This window comes from Motacilla alba, chromosome 1A (genome assembly GCF_015832195.1).
Source record: "Motacilla alba alba isolate MOTALB_02 chromosome 1A, Motacilla_alba_V1.0_pri, whole genome shotgun sequence".
NCBI classification, from domain to species: Eukaryota; Metazoa; Chordata; class Aves; order Passeriformes; family Motacillidae; genus Motacilla; species Motacilla alba.
Window position 1 is genome coordinate 53,891,090 of NC_052031.1, and position 13,950 is coordinate 53,905,039.

General features: G+C 42.4%; 1 protein-coding gene across 6 annotated transcripts in view; it reads left to right on the top strand.

Annotated features, from left to right (window-relative positions):
• The window catches only part of LOC119708750 (fatty acyl-CoA reductase 1-like), a 120,329-nt gene extending 106,379 nt beyond the window's left edge, over positions 1-13,950 (top strand). For all 6 annotated transcript variants that reach the window (XM_038155538.1, XM_038155539.1, XM_038155542.1 and 3 more), the window contains 5 exons: positions 551-618; positions 3,936-4,107; positions 7,860-7,989; positions 8,853-8,980; positions 9,281-13,950. In XM_038155538.1, coding sequence (XP_038011466.1) covers positions 551-618; positions 3,936-4,107; positions 7,860-7,989; positions 8,853-8,980; positions 9,281-9,443 — 661 coding nt within the window. In that variant the 3' untranslated portion in view covers positions 9,444-13,950. The remainder of the gene's footprint in view (positions 1-550; positions 619-3,935; positions 4,108-7,859; positions 7,990-8,852; positions 8,981-9,280) is intronic.

Sequence of the window (13,950 nt, forward strand, 5' to 3'; positions counted from 1 at the left end):
TGAACCTTTGGTCTGGCCTTTAATCATTAGGTAGGACTACAGAGAATAAATCACGTTAACTATTCTGGAGGTTTATGCAACTCTGAGAAATCTAACCCAGGCAAATAAAAGACAGAAGTGTTTTACTCTAAAAAACAGAGTAAGCCCTCTGAGCTGAGGGTAGAGCTACATCCAGTAAGCTAAATAAGGATCCTAAAAGGACCTTGAAGAGCTGCTCACCAGCTTTCCCCTCAAAGCATTATTAAGAAATCCACCTAATTAAACTGTGCAGTTTTCAAGTATGCAGTAAGAAAAATGCTATATTGATTTCATCACTTGACACCCTTGGCAAGGCATGCTTAGATCAAGAAAACTGTTGGATTAATTCTTGATTTATGTTGAAAGAAGAAATAAAACAAGTGTGATCCATGTTTAGTTCCACACCAAAAAATGCAAGCTTTGTTTGGTACTAAACTGGGAATTTACTTGCAATGGATTGTTCTTGTAATCCCATCCCTAAAAAAATAGAGTTTCTTCACATCTCAAAATAATACTTCTTTCTGTTTTCCAGACCAAAAAACCTGTTGGTGTACAACTGCACAACAGGGGGAATCAATCCTTTCTTCTGGGGAGAAATGGGTAAGGTCTCATTTAAATGGAGAGCATCCATAGTGTTCCTTACACTTTGAAGAACTGGTTTCCACAATTTAGGTAGCATTTGGTGTCTGCCATTCAAACTGTATTTTTGGGTGAGGGTCCTGTGAGGCAAAGGGTACTTCCAAACCAAACCATTCTAGGATTCTGTGATATTATGGAAGTGAAGTAGTCTTTCTTGTCCATCAGAGAATTCTGAACAGAATTGAGAGGTTTGCACTTCAGGAGGAAAATACTGAGATGACACGTGGGCTTCAAGAATAGTTTGTATTTTGAACATGAGTTTTGTGGGGGAAAAAATCAAATTATTTTCATGGCTGACTTTTCTTCAAGCGGATGTACTTCCAAGGCAGGGGTGAAAGAAAGGGAGACACATCCTGACAGCCTTGAAGAGAAAAACTCATGCTGAAGCTAAGCAGCAGAATTTGTCTCAGCTGTGTACTGTGAAATACTGTGTACAGTTAGTACATTCATGGACAAATGTACTGGGCCTGGTTTACTTTCTGTTACCCCTGCATTCATATCTTTGTGCTTTAAATACAGGAGGCTGGCTATTCCATCTCTCAGCCTTTGTTTTGCTTTTCCCCTTGCTTTATTTTCATGGCAAACTAAGCCAGCAGAGAATGAGACCATAATTGCATTTACAGAATAAATGTCTTAACCATGATATCTGATCACGTGGCCTAGCAGGGAAGAGGTTTCAGCAATTGGCTGAGTGTTGAGGACATCACATCCAGCTCCTGGCTTTTTTTTTTTTTTTTTTTTAATGAGAGATGAACTGTTGTGGTTAGTCAAGATCTTCTGTGGCTTTTTCACAGGAGTGAATGCAAAGCTCTTCACAGGCTGCTACTTCAGCAAAAGCCACCATAGCACCACTTTCTGAGGTTTGCCTTTGTTAACCCTTTTTCAGTGTAAATGTCCTGATGAAAACAGCAATGTATTTAGTGCATTGTCATTGATTTTATTCTTTTCCTCTGCTTATAACTGTGGAATTAGCCATGAAATCATCTGGGTGCAGCAGCAGCAGCAGCATCTTCCATGAGCAGCTGAGCTGTGTGGTGGAACTGAAGGCAAAATTTTCCTCTTGGGTGACACTATGAAGCTCTTTCTATCCCGTGTTGTGGCCACAGTTTTTCTGAGAGCAGCATGCTGCAGAGAATTAGGATGGAGTATTAAAGTGCAACATTTTGCCTTTAAAGATGTTGCATGGCTGAAGAAATTAGTTTGGGAAAGATTTACTGCATCACAATGTTATGACTGCAGGCATCCAGTCTGAATCCTTATTCAGACTCCTACCAATTTCTTTTTGGGAAATACACATAATTCTGTTCAAGGAGTCAGGGTGTGTGACTGGTCATCACGATGGAGGGTTCTGAGTGTCTGGAAGCTGCTGAGAAACCAGGGAAGGGAATGGGAGTCACCTGGCCTGGGACTGAGCATTTTAGTGCAAAGCAAACATGGGTTTTGCAGAGGGATGGGCCTGGGCTACCTGGTTAGGCCAGGTGACACCAGGACCTGCTGTTGGAGTGACAGGTGTACACAAGGAGGTAGGGATTTTTCAAGGGGAGAAAGATCAAACAGAGAAATTGAGGCTGGATTAGATTAGGGATACCAAGGCTTGGGCACAGAAGTAGCGGAGATGGTGATGCTTTGAGTACACTTTGAGTGATGAGCTGGGAGGGAGAGAGGGAGGGAGGAAACACCCATGTTTAAGACGGTTCATTCTAAAGCTCCTCAGACACAGGTAAAAACTCCTAGTGTTAAAAGGGGCCTTAACTGATTTATTTATTTTCCAAATAATGATATGCCTTGAGGTTTTTCTTTTCCCTTACTTTCTCAGTACTTTGCCTATTTTTACAAAGATGTCGTCAAACAACTAATTTTTTATCTGAAGAAGCATATTCTGCTTTGCTGCAATGTGAATCTGGTTAGTCTGACTTTGTGAAGTACATTTTGCAGTTTCTCCTCAAAACTAAACCGTAAAACAGGCTGGAGATGATGTTCAGCGTAGCAAAAATTAAGTTCAGTTTATTCTTGTTAGTCTATCTGGGTGAGACCTGTGTCAAATTCTCCCCCTGTAGAACCTGCCTGTGAGTTGTTGCAAGATTTGTTGCTGCATTTTTTTGTTGAGGTTGGAGGGGAAAGACCCACCCACTAAGTCGTTGCAGTAGCTCCTTGAGGTGACAAATTTCTGATTTGGGGTTCTTAGTAGAAGTACAGCAAAAGTCACTACTTGAAGTGCAGTAATGAGCTGAGCACAGACACTGGAGAGTCCTGTCTGAATATTATGATTGAAATCTGCTTATCTGAGGATGATCTGGATGTTTCTTGTGGCTTGCAAATTCTCATCTGATTTTCTATTTGTAACATAAGCTTAGAGACTAAATGATAATATGAGCACAGATTGATGTTGTTCACTCTCAAATCAATTTTTTAGAAAGTGAAAAAAGCCCACATATTCTTCTTTCTGGAGCTTGCTGGTGCTGAGGAGTAGGAGCACCATCTGTTTATTAGTCCCTAGGATGATAGTCTTACACTCAATTACTGTGGTTCTCTTAAGCCTCTGCAATATGAAATGTCCCAGATATGCATGTCTAGATACCACTTTGTGTCACTGTGCCATTGACAGAGCTCAGAATCAGACCCAGCATATTTTGTGCCTTAACATGAAGAGGGGAGGGAAGATTCCTGCCCTATCATTTGTTTTTGAGTTAAGAATACAAGACACTTTGCTGCCTTAGAGCATCCAGAGGTCTTCTGAAAACAGGCAGACATTTGGTGGTGTGGGTCAGGATGTGGTTTGAAAGGATATAATGAAGTCTTTTTAAAGCTATCACCCTGTATAAGTGACAGACTAACTCAAACCTCAGCCCATTGGAAAATCTGACTGAAATTTAGAAATGTAATTTTTATTTTATGGTAGCAGATCAAAGTTTGCTTTCAGTGATCTAATGACATGTTAGCATTTACCAATTTCTTTTACTGCAGGTGAAAGCAGAGCTGAAGCTCCTTGAAGCTCTTAGAGCTGCCTGCTTTTCCTCCTTTATGTTTAGGTGCTTTGACAAGGAGGTTTTGTCTGCCCGTGTTAAGTGTGGAGCAGGATTGGGTTTCAAATAGGCAATAGATGGAGTCGTCAGTTTTTTTCATGGCAGAAGGGACAACCTGGTCCAAGTTCTGGTAACACAATTCAGAGAGCTGTGGGCTGGAGGTGTGAAGCATAACAACTTGGGCTGTGCTGCACTGTGCTTCCAGCCCAGCTGGAAGTGAGTGATTGCCAGTGAAAAATGCTTGGTCCCTTGCAGGGCAGTACGTCATGTCCACGTTCAAAAGGAACCCCCTGGAGCAGGCCTTCCGAACACCCAATGCTCACATGACCTCCAGCTACTTGATTAACCAGTACTGGATCACTGTCAGCCACAAGGCACCTGCCATCCTGTACGACCTGTACATGAGGCTCACGGGGAGAAAGCCCAGGTAAGGAATGGTGCCCTCAGCCTCCTGCATACCTGCCACTCCTGTGGAGAGCAGAGCTTGAACCAGTGATGAGAACTGGAGTCCTTGAGCTTCTTCCCATCTCCTTCTCTTGAGGAAAATGAGGAAATGCATGGCTGTAGTTAAACACAGCCTAGGGTTCACACCCTTCCCACCCCCTGGAGAAGAGCACATCTTTTGAACTTGGTTTTACACACTTCAGAGGTTCCCAAGGCAGATGAGGGCTGGTAGTCTTCTGTCTTCTCTGTATCCAGATCTCTACCACTTCAGCTTTCCAATGGGATCACCCCTATCTGGCATGAGCTTACATATGGACTTGAGTCTGGCAAGGTTTAGAACATACCAGCTAATACGTTTTTTTCCCCCATAAATAAATAGCTCAAGTAGCTGTTTCCATAAGTGGTCTGAAATCTAGGTAGCAATTGTTTCTGAGTATTATTAAATTCTAATTGTATTTAGGAGGGCAATTCACCATTATGGGTGGTATTTGAGCCCTGGCAGTGAGTGGTAGGGCTTGGAGGAACAGCAGTATCCATGTCCCATGTGGAAGCAATCCTCTTGTAAGTAATGTTACTCCAGACATTGTCCTCCTTCACTCCCTGACACCGCAGAGGAGGATTTGTGCAGTGTGAGAACAGGATGCTAGCACTGTGTTGATGTCAGCTGCTCTGATTTATCCCTGACATTCTGCTTTGGAGGCACATTGGTCTGTTAAAAGACTTCCAGTTATCCAGGAGGAAAGAATTACCCTAGAAATAGAGGTAAATTGAAATTAGGCTGGAATCTCCAATCTTTGTTGAAATGGGCAGCAGTAAGATCTTGGCACTGCCATTGCAATTGACATTTCTTTTCATGAAGCTGATTGGCATAATTAACCAGTGGACACTGCCTGCAAAAAATGCTGTAGTTAAATGTCAAACAAAAGTCAGCATGATCTTCTGAACTTTAAGATTTGCAGCCTCAGCAAAGATGGCTCACCAGTGAAGTTGGGAGTTTTCTAAGTCTTCTTTTTTTTTTTAATATAGTTCTCCTTTTCTTTTAACACAATACTTGAGCTCATCCAGGTATTGCTGCAATGTGGTAGAAAGCACCGTAGCAGCTCATTGTTTCTTCTTTTCCCAGATACCTGAATATCAGACCTTTATGGTCTAAGGGCAGTAAACCACATGAAATTAAAAAAAAAAAAAAGCCTTTTTAGGTGTAAGCTCATTCAAGCAAAACTGCCCTAAGTGGTTTCCTGTGAGTGCTGCACATCCATCCATGACATAGAGCATAATGTGGTTTTTATACCCTTAGTAGTCACTTGGGGCAATCCTGTCTCACCTGAGCATCTCCTCATGCAAGGCTCTGTATGGGAGTAAATAAAGAAATAATTGCTGTAAACAGTTTTCTAGAAGACAAAATGCATGTCTGAACTGTGGCCAGAATGAGAGCTAATCCTCAGTTTTTTCCTCTCAGTTCCTCCATAGTGGAGAATGAGATTTCCTGTAAGAAATCTTTGCCATGTTTCTACTCAGTTGATGTTTTGCAGAAGACCTTTCCTTCATACAAATTACTGGTCAGTGTTTTGAATGTGGTCACATCAACTGAGTTTAGACAGTTGACATGAAATGCAGTTATCACACACAGCTCTCCAGATCATAGAATCACAGACTGGATTGGGTTGGAAGGAAGCTTTAAGATAATCCAGTTCCACTCCTGCCATGTGCAGGGACACCTTCCACTATCCCAGGTTGCTCAGAGCCCCGTCCAACCTGGTCTTGGACACTTCCAGGCATGGGGCGGCCACAGCTTCTCTGGGCAACCTTTGCCAGGGCCACTCCACCCTCACAGGGAAGATTTTTTCCCATATACTAAACAGTTGGTTCTCTTATCCTTTCTTTTTTCTGTCAGTTTCCATTAGTCCTAAGCACTTTAAAGATTTTGGGGAGTCAGCTTGAGGGGCAGCTTCAGATCTTTCCAATCTAGCTGCATTTCTTCTTCCCAAGTTCCTAAAATGTATTAAAATATTCACAAAACTTTGCCCCATGATGCTTGCCCTGCACATGAGGATTATTCTGAAATAATTTTAAAGCAGTTCAGATAAACTGCATTCAGTCGACTTGCACATAATTATTCGGAATGAAGGTTCCTTTAATCTGCTTTGCTTCTAAAATGAAAGCCACTTTACGAAGGAGTGCCTGTCTAAGGTTTTAGTGCTCTTTCCAGTTGCTTTGGGTTAGCTGCACAGTTCTGCTCTAAACTGATGGACTCATAGTGTTTTGCTGTGCTGTGCTGAGTGCTTATCACGGTGGCAGTCACATCTTCGTAGGGAGAGGCCAGCCTGGCACCATTCTCCCACAGACTGCCACCTTTTATTTGTCACAGCAACTGTGTTACCCCCTGGGAAGCTCAAAATTTTGCATGAAAACAGCTCTTTTTTTCCACAAAAGTCAGCCTTTTAATGCTTTCTCTTGCATTTCTCTTTACCCAGTCTGAGAGGACATGGTGTCCTCTCAGAATCGATGGAGCCCTGTACATCACACTTTAAAACAACTGCCAGATGCCTTTTTTACTCATGACTCCTGGGACAACTAAAATAATCCTGCAGGGTAGGACAGCATTACTGTCATCCACTTTTGTACAAAAAATTAGTAAGAAAAGGCCAAGACACAACAGAGGACCTAAACCTACATTTCCCAAGTCCTTAAGCAGTTATGTCTGTGAAGCAAGAGAGCAGAGATGTGGAGCTGTTGGAAGGGGTCCAGAGGAGGGCCATAAAGATGGTCAGATGGCTGGAGCACCTCTCCTATGAGGACAGGTTGGGAGAGCCAGGACTGTTGGGGCTGGAGAAGAAAAGGTACATGGGAGACCTGGTAACAGTTTTTCAGTACTTTAAGCAGACCAGTGGGAAAGTAGACGAGGGACTCTTATTGTGGAGCGTAACCACAGGATAGGGGGGAATGGTTTCAAACTGAAAAAAAAGTACATTTAGATTATATAGGAGGAAGTTCTTCCCTGTGAGGGTGGAGTGGCCCTGAAACAGGTTACCCAGAGAAGCTATGGCTGCCCCATCACTGGAAGTATTCCAGGCCAGGTTGGATGGGGCTCTGAGCAACCTGTGATAGTGGAAGGTGTCCCTGCACATGGCAGGGGTTGGCACAAGATGATCTTTAAGCTCCCTTCCAACCCAAACTACTCTGTGATTCTTTGGTTCTGTCTGAAAACTGAAGTTGAGCAAATGACTTCTGAGCTCAGTGTCCATGCTGCAGATGTGGTCACCAAATACTGGTGCTAATGCCAAAAATCAGAGCCTTGCTTCAGTACACAACTCAGGCTTGGGAGTAGATGAAAATTCCTGTGGCAGAAAGAGAAGTACCCACCTTGGGAACAGCAGCACTGTACCTTTGTGGTGCAGACTTCATGCCAGCTCAGATGAGCTCTTCCCTCCACAGCAGTGGAACATGAGGTAGACGCAGCTTCCAACCCTTGCTTAGGTCAGACCAGTGAGGTGGACATCAGTGGCAATGATGGCTCCCATGTTGGAGCCAACAATACAAGCTGGGTAACTCTAGCCTCGAGCTCAGCTGGAGCAGTTGGGACTTGCTGGGCAAGTTCTTAGCCTAGCAAGTAGCAGGGCAGTGCTCAGGAGGAATTGGAATGTTTATTCACCTGGATTGGTGGAAACAAAAACCAGCAGCTTCTGCATAAGGTCAGACTTCCTGCTCACCTCTGATGCTCTCCCTTTGTTTCAGAATGATGAAGATTATCAATCGGCTGCACAAGTCTATGACACTCCTGCAGTATTTCTCCACCCAGTCCTGGAACTGGTCTTCAGATAATATGAATATGTTAATGAGTCACCTTAACACAGAGGACAGAAAGGTAAATATGTCTTGAATATGGGTTGATAATCTCAGATTCTGTTCATCCGCAGCAATTATTTTTGGTGTACTGTGGAGCATTTAAACAATATCTAGATAATTGGAATTGATTTTAATCTGAAATGATTTATTTCGGGAGCTTTCCATTTATTACAGGAGAGTGTTGTCAGGTCACTTGACAACCCAACCTATTCTATGAAAACTTCTTCCTCTCTACAAAGCCTTTCTTTGCTCCAAGAGACAGCTGCCTGAGAGCTTGCTACAATTTGTCCAGCATGAGCAACCAAAATCAACTGGGGTAGTTGGCTCGACAACGAGATTTTGTTTATGCCAAACACCCAAGTGATCAATTTTCTGGACTTCTGTTGATGTAGCTGCCAAAAGAGAATGCGGCACAGCTGACAGTTACACCAATGCAGAGGCACCTGTTGACTCAATGTCCACTTAAATTATTTACACATAATTTTAGTGACATGTTAAAACTGCATGGAAGTTGTAATTTGAATCTGTTTGCCTGTGTGGAATGCCATTTCTCTTCCATGATTCTCTCTGTGTGTGTGTGTGTGTGTGTGTGTGTATACACAAATACATGTATTTATGGAAAAGTTGCCACCTGAAAGATAAACACCTTTATTTTCTGCCAGCTAGCACTACATTTCTGCTTGCTTTGCCCAGATTCCCAGCTGGGTGGGACATTAATCAGCAGCTGTGAAACACAGTCTGCCAGTGCTTGGAGCTCAGTGGCTTTGAGAATTTCAGAGAGAGGGCCTTGTCAGGAACAGAGATCAATGAAGAACTGATGCTTCAAGTGAACTGGTTTTGAACTCTGGTGTTCAGCTTTCACTCTTTGTCTTTAAATCCCAGTTATACAACTTTGATGTTCGCCAGCTGCACTGGTCAGAGTACATTGAGAGCTACTGCATAGGTGCTAAGAAGTACTTGTTAAATGAGGACATGGCTGGAATTCCAGCAGCAAAGCAACATCTACGCAAGTAAGTCACACCCAGGGACAAACAGAAGAGCTCCTGGCTAGCTTTGGGGAAAATAAGTCTAACTACATTGCAAAATTATTATTATGATAGATTAAAATGGAGATAAATAACTTATTTCTTATCACAGCAGTTTGTCAGTATTTACAAACATAGAATAAGGGGATAGTTTTCCATAGCAAGGAATCCTACCCAAGGGCCACTTGTAAATAAGATTTATTCCTGAATTGCCTGTAGGAAATGCAGGAGGCTGGTGAGCTTCTCGTTGTTTGTGTGTTTCTTGATAAGATGCCTCTTTCCCAGGCTGAGGAACATCCGATACGCATTCAACACCACCCTCCTCGTGATCATCTGGCGCATCTTCATCGCAAGGTCACAGATGGCTCGAAACATCTGGTACTTTGTGGTGAGCCTCTGCTACAAGTTCCTGTCCTACTTCAGGGCATCCAGCACCCTCAGGCACTGAAGCCATCCATCAGCAACCAGCCTCTTCCAGAAGGACCTCAATCTCCTCTAATCAGCAACTGTGGGCATCAGGGTCTGAAAGTAGTAGAAAAATCCACTCTCTCCAACAGCAGCTGGCACTTAGTGTACACTGTCACATGCTCACCTTTTTAATTTTAACTAATGCTTTAATATAAGGTCTTTCATCCATAGGACCAGGCCAATTTTTAAAGCCATTAACTGAAGCTTTAGGAACAGGTCAAGCTGGGACCCCTCATCTAAAGTCTGATGTGCAAGAGTAAGGATTAAGCAAAGTCATTGTCTTCCCATGTACTACTCCTTAGGCAATCTTAATCCCATCTTCTTTCTCAAAAGAGGCAAATTTAAAGCATGACCTTGGAAGACAAGGATCCCACCAGAGAAGACCCAGCTGAGGAAATTAACGTGTAAGAGGACTTCCTAAAGCGGCTGTTTGTTCATTCTCATTCAGTGAAATGGTACATTACTGAAAAAACAAGATTACACCTTTATAGTTTTTCAAAACTTAGGAGGGGGAAACATCAGTCACACAAGGCCAGTGAACACACAGAATAGTTTTCAGATCTTGTATTGCTGCTGAGGACTGATGCTTTGAAGCCATACCTGAAGACACACATAGAATTCATGCACCTGTGTTAACTCTGCTCACTCACAAGCTGCTTTCTTACAGAGAGGTCTTCTTTTCTCCCTGTGGTTAAGGTTTCAGTATATTAAAAAATTCCTGGTCCTGTCTCCCACATTTGCTTGAGACATTTTGGAGGTCTTGAAAAATGCTGTATTAACCCTGAGAATTAAGAGAAGACTTCATAAAAATCAGAAGAACAATACAGAAACCTGTCATTATTTTTGAAGTATGGGTCTTTTTTTCCCCTGCAGGAAATCTCTCTCCCTGTAGCTCAAAACCAGCCTGATACTGGGCTTTCATTACAGCTAAATCACTTTGTGGTTGATCATTTCCAGTGGCAAAGTGTAAACACACACATGGAGGAAGCATCATTGGGTCTGTTCTGCTGCCATTCCTGTCAGGAGGCATTAAAAAGTCTGAAACTTGTTTTTCTTGAGAATAGGTTAAATGTTGGATTTAATGATCCTAAAGGTCTTTTCTGACCTAAGCAGCTCTGTGATTCTTTGACTTCTCTGTAAGAACAGTCATGCAAGAGTGAAGGTAACACTTTGTCCTGCAGTTGAGAATTTTCAGAATTTGATTTTTCAGAGTTTTAGAATTAAATTGCAGTTTAGAAAGGAAGCCAAGGACCTTCATAATGCTCATGGCTGTTGGAGATCCTTGTTTCTTGTAGTGAATTGTAAATTCCTGTGGGGGCAGAGAGAGAGAGCGAGCCTTCTTGAAAGTAGCTGGTGCAACGACAGCAACAAATTTACTGTGTTGTCAGATTTTCAGAGTCAAATCTTACACCAAAATATTATTTATTCTGATAATACTGAATAAGCACATTTAAGATGATCAGTCTTCAATGCAGCACCCAGTTTCTCTAATCTTGTGTCATGCCAGCTGTCTGAAAAAGTAATGCTACACAAAAAACACAACAAAGTGACACAGTTGCTCTTTCATGAGCTGAGAAGAGCAGAGAATTTACAAACCCGGCATTCCTCAAAAATTACACTTGGTTTTGGAAGTGAAGGTAAGAACAAATTATGACAGTGCATTTATATCTGAGCACTTCAAGCTGGTTCAGAAATCTTTCTAGAGGTTCAAGGAATTAATCTTGCCCCATATGCCCCAGAGGTCTTGATTCCAAGCAATTGCCAAAGGGTGCCTGCAGCAGAACCTGACCAGAAATGTGGTGTCCAGGATGGCAGGGCTCTGGCATTGCCTGCCACAGACCTCTGTATTTGTCGCACACAGCTTTTGATCTGTGCTTAAATAGGTCAAGCACCCAGTTTACAAAGATGCAAATTTCTGAAGTTCTTGCCTTGGAAATGTGCTTTCTGTAGTGCAACTGGTTGTTGGGCATGTGTTTTCCAGCTTCAGGGCATGTTGTGCAAGGTGTCACCACCTGGGAAACCTGGAGTTCTGTGTTTTCGGGGGTGGGGACCAACGTTCCCTGTCCAGTGTTGCCACAGCAATATTTTGGGGAAGGTTGTGGCATTGTACTTTGCTACCTTGGTGGGGCTAAGGTTGCTGCAGGGATTCCTCCAGGAAGAGTGCATTCCCTCAGCTACATCATCTGGTCATCAGGCATCTTGTAGTCCTCATAGGAAAGGCTAAAACACAAAGCAAACCAAAACTGTAGATCACTTTGAAACAAACTTCCACTCAAACATCAGGAAATAATTTCAGCATTTATCCTGAAAGTCTTTTAAAGTGCATGCCTTATGGACAAAGAGAAGCAACACTAAAGGGGATCATAAGTCTTGGGTTGTGCACGATAGACAAAAGCTTGGGTCTCAGAAAAGTCAAAGGTGCAGAGCTGCTACAGCAACATCAGTCAGCTCTCCTGAGAGTAAAGTGCCCCACCTTTTCTTCCCCTTCCCTACTCATGCCAGGAATTCCTCACAATACATACATGAATACTGTAGGCATTCACAATTGTGTGCACAGGCTCTATTGTCCCTGCAAGTCTGAGGTGTATTTTTTGCTCCCCTGAACATATCCAGACCTGATTTTCTGAGCACACAAAAAGGTGCTGCACTCAGAATAGTGGTGGTGTGACATATTAAGGCTCTTCAGCATTTTGGTGAAGGAAACAGCTGCAGAAAAACTCAGCCCCAAAAAAACAGCAGGAGTTGTTTGGGTTGGAAAAAGGAGCTGTTGCAGATGGTGTCTGCTCTTCTGGAGACCTTTCATAGCCCACACAGCATTGCCAGCAGCTGGCTCCAGAGCTCTGGCCTTGCCTGGGGCGGATCAAGCTGTTAGCTTGTTTTAACACACACGTAATGTGAAGGGAAACTTGAATCCTTAATCCATTTTCTTGTGGCCTGAGATGTTTCTAGCTGATTGTCTGAAGCACAGACCTATTTCAGAAAGCTTCAGTGCAGGGGCTGATGTATGGCAGTGGCCCTTGAGTGCCAGTTGTGACTGTCATCATGGGGAGCTGGGCATAAGAACTTGTTTTCACCTCAAGCAGTGGCTGATGTTCAATGATTTACTTTGTGCTCCTCAGTGGATTTGTTTGTACTCTGAAGAACCCAAGCCTTGGGGAAGATATCTGAAAGAAAACATTGAATATCATTTCACCATCAGCAACGGGCAGAAGCTTGCAATTAACAAGTATCTTTTTTTAATTAAATGGTGATAACAAAACAAACCACAACAAATCCCTACAATTAATCTGTGTTTTAACTGCCTTTTGAACAACAACCAAAGCTGTTCATCATCAGCATGTCTGTTACTAAAAAAATTAAATGTCTTGCCCCTCCACTCTCTGTTCTGTGTTAAGAAACAATTTTTCCACAGTAAGGAGGGAGAGGCAACAGACCACTGATAAATCACAGGTTGTTGGCCCATTACCCACCTCCTGCAGAAATATGTTCTTTTACATTTTCTAAGGAAACACGAGTACATCTGCCTGTGTGTACAGCTGCATCTTCCAGCACCAGACAACAGTAACCAGACCACATGGTAAAAGGAGTGGAGCTCATCCTGAAGTGCGAGGCTGCGCTTGTTTGGAGTGCCCTGTTCCACTTCAGTTTACCACAAAGCGATTAAAACATACCCTCTACCCTCATTTCCAGTGTAAAGAGAACCTAACCATAGCTGTTAATCAAGTCATTATCATGAAAAAGCAACTGGGAAAAAGGGAGGGGCCATCCATAGTTTTTTTGTAAATAAGCTACAGCTTAACGGTTGAAAGCATGCTGTTGCTCTTCCAGCATTGACTACCGCTGAAAGCAAGGATAAACATTTAGTACAACTTCAATACAATTGGACCCCTTATTCTAGCACAGAGCAAATAACATTCCCCAGAAGGTAAGTGGTGAACATCCCATAACATGATGCTAAATACTGGTATGAAGGTGTGTCGTGGTATGAAGGTGTGGGTTTTCATGGGGGCACTGGCATTGGGCCAGCATCAAACCGTGACAAGGTGGTACAGATTTACTTAAAGAGAATTAAAATCCAGAAAATAAAGTCTTTTTGGGGAATAATTAAATACGTACTATCCCACTTTTCTTTATTGCTTAAAAGCTAACTATGAATTGTTTTTTCAGATGAATATGAAGCCACTTAGAAAAGGTTTCTTGTCCTTATATGATCTTGGCTAATCCCAGTTTACAGTAAAATATGTACTCTTCCCCCTGTCCAGAGTTTCTACGGTTCTATCTGCTATTTCTATCCCATTGTTAGCTATGAAACAACTTCCAGTTATAAATATTGATTACAGAGTTTCTGATGTTAGGGTGTAACCTTTTGAGCTCTCAAATCAGATAAAATGGTCAAACCACAAATTGTGTGAACCTCAGCCATAAAATTGTTAATACTATGTTTATGTTATTTGAAACATTTAATAAAACAAAATATTTTAAAGCCA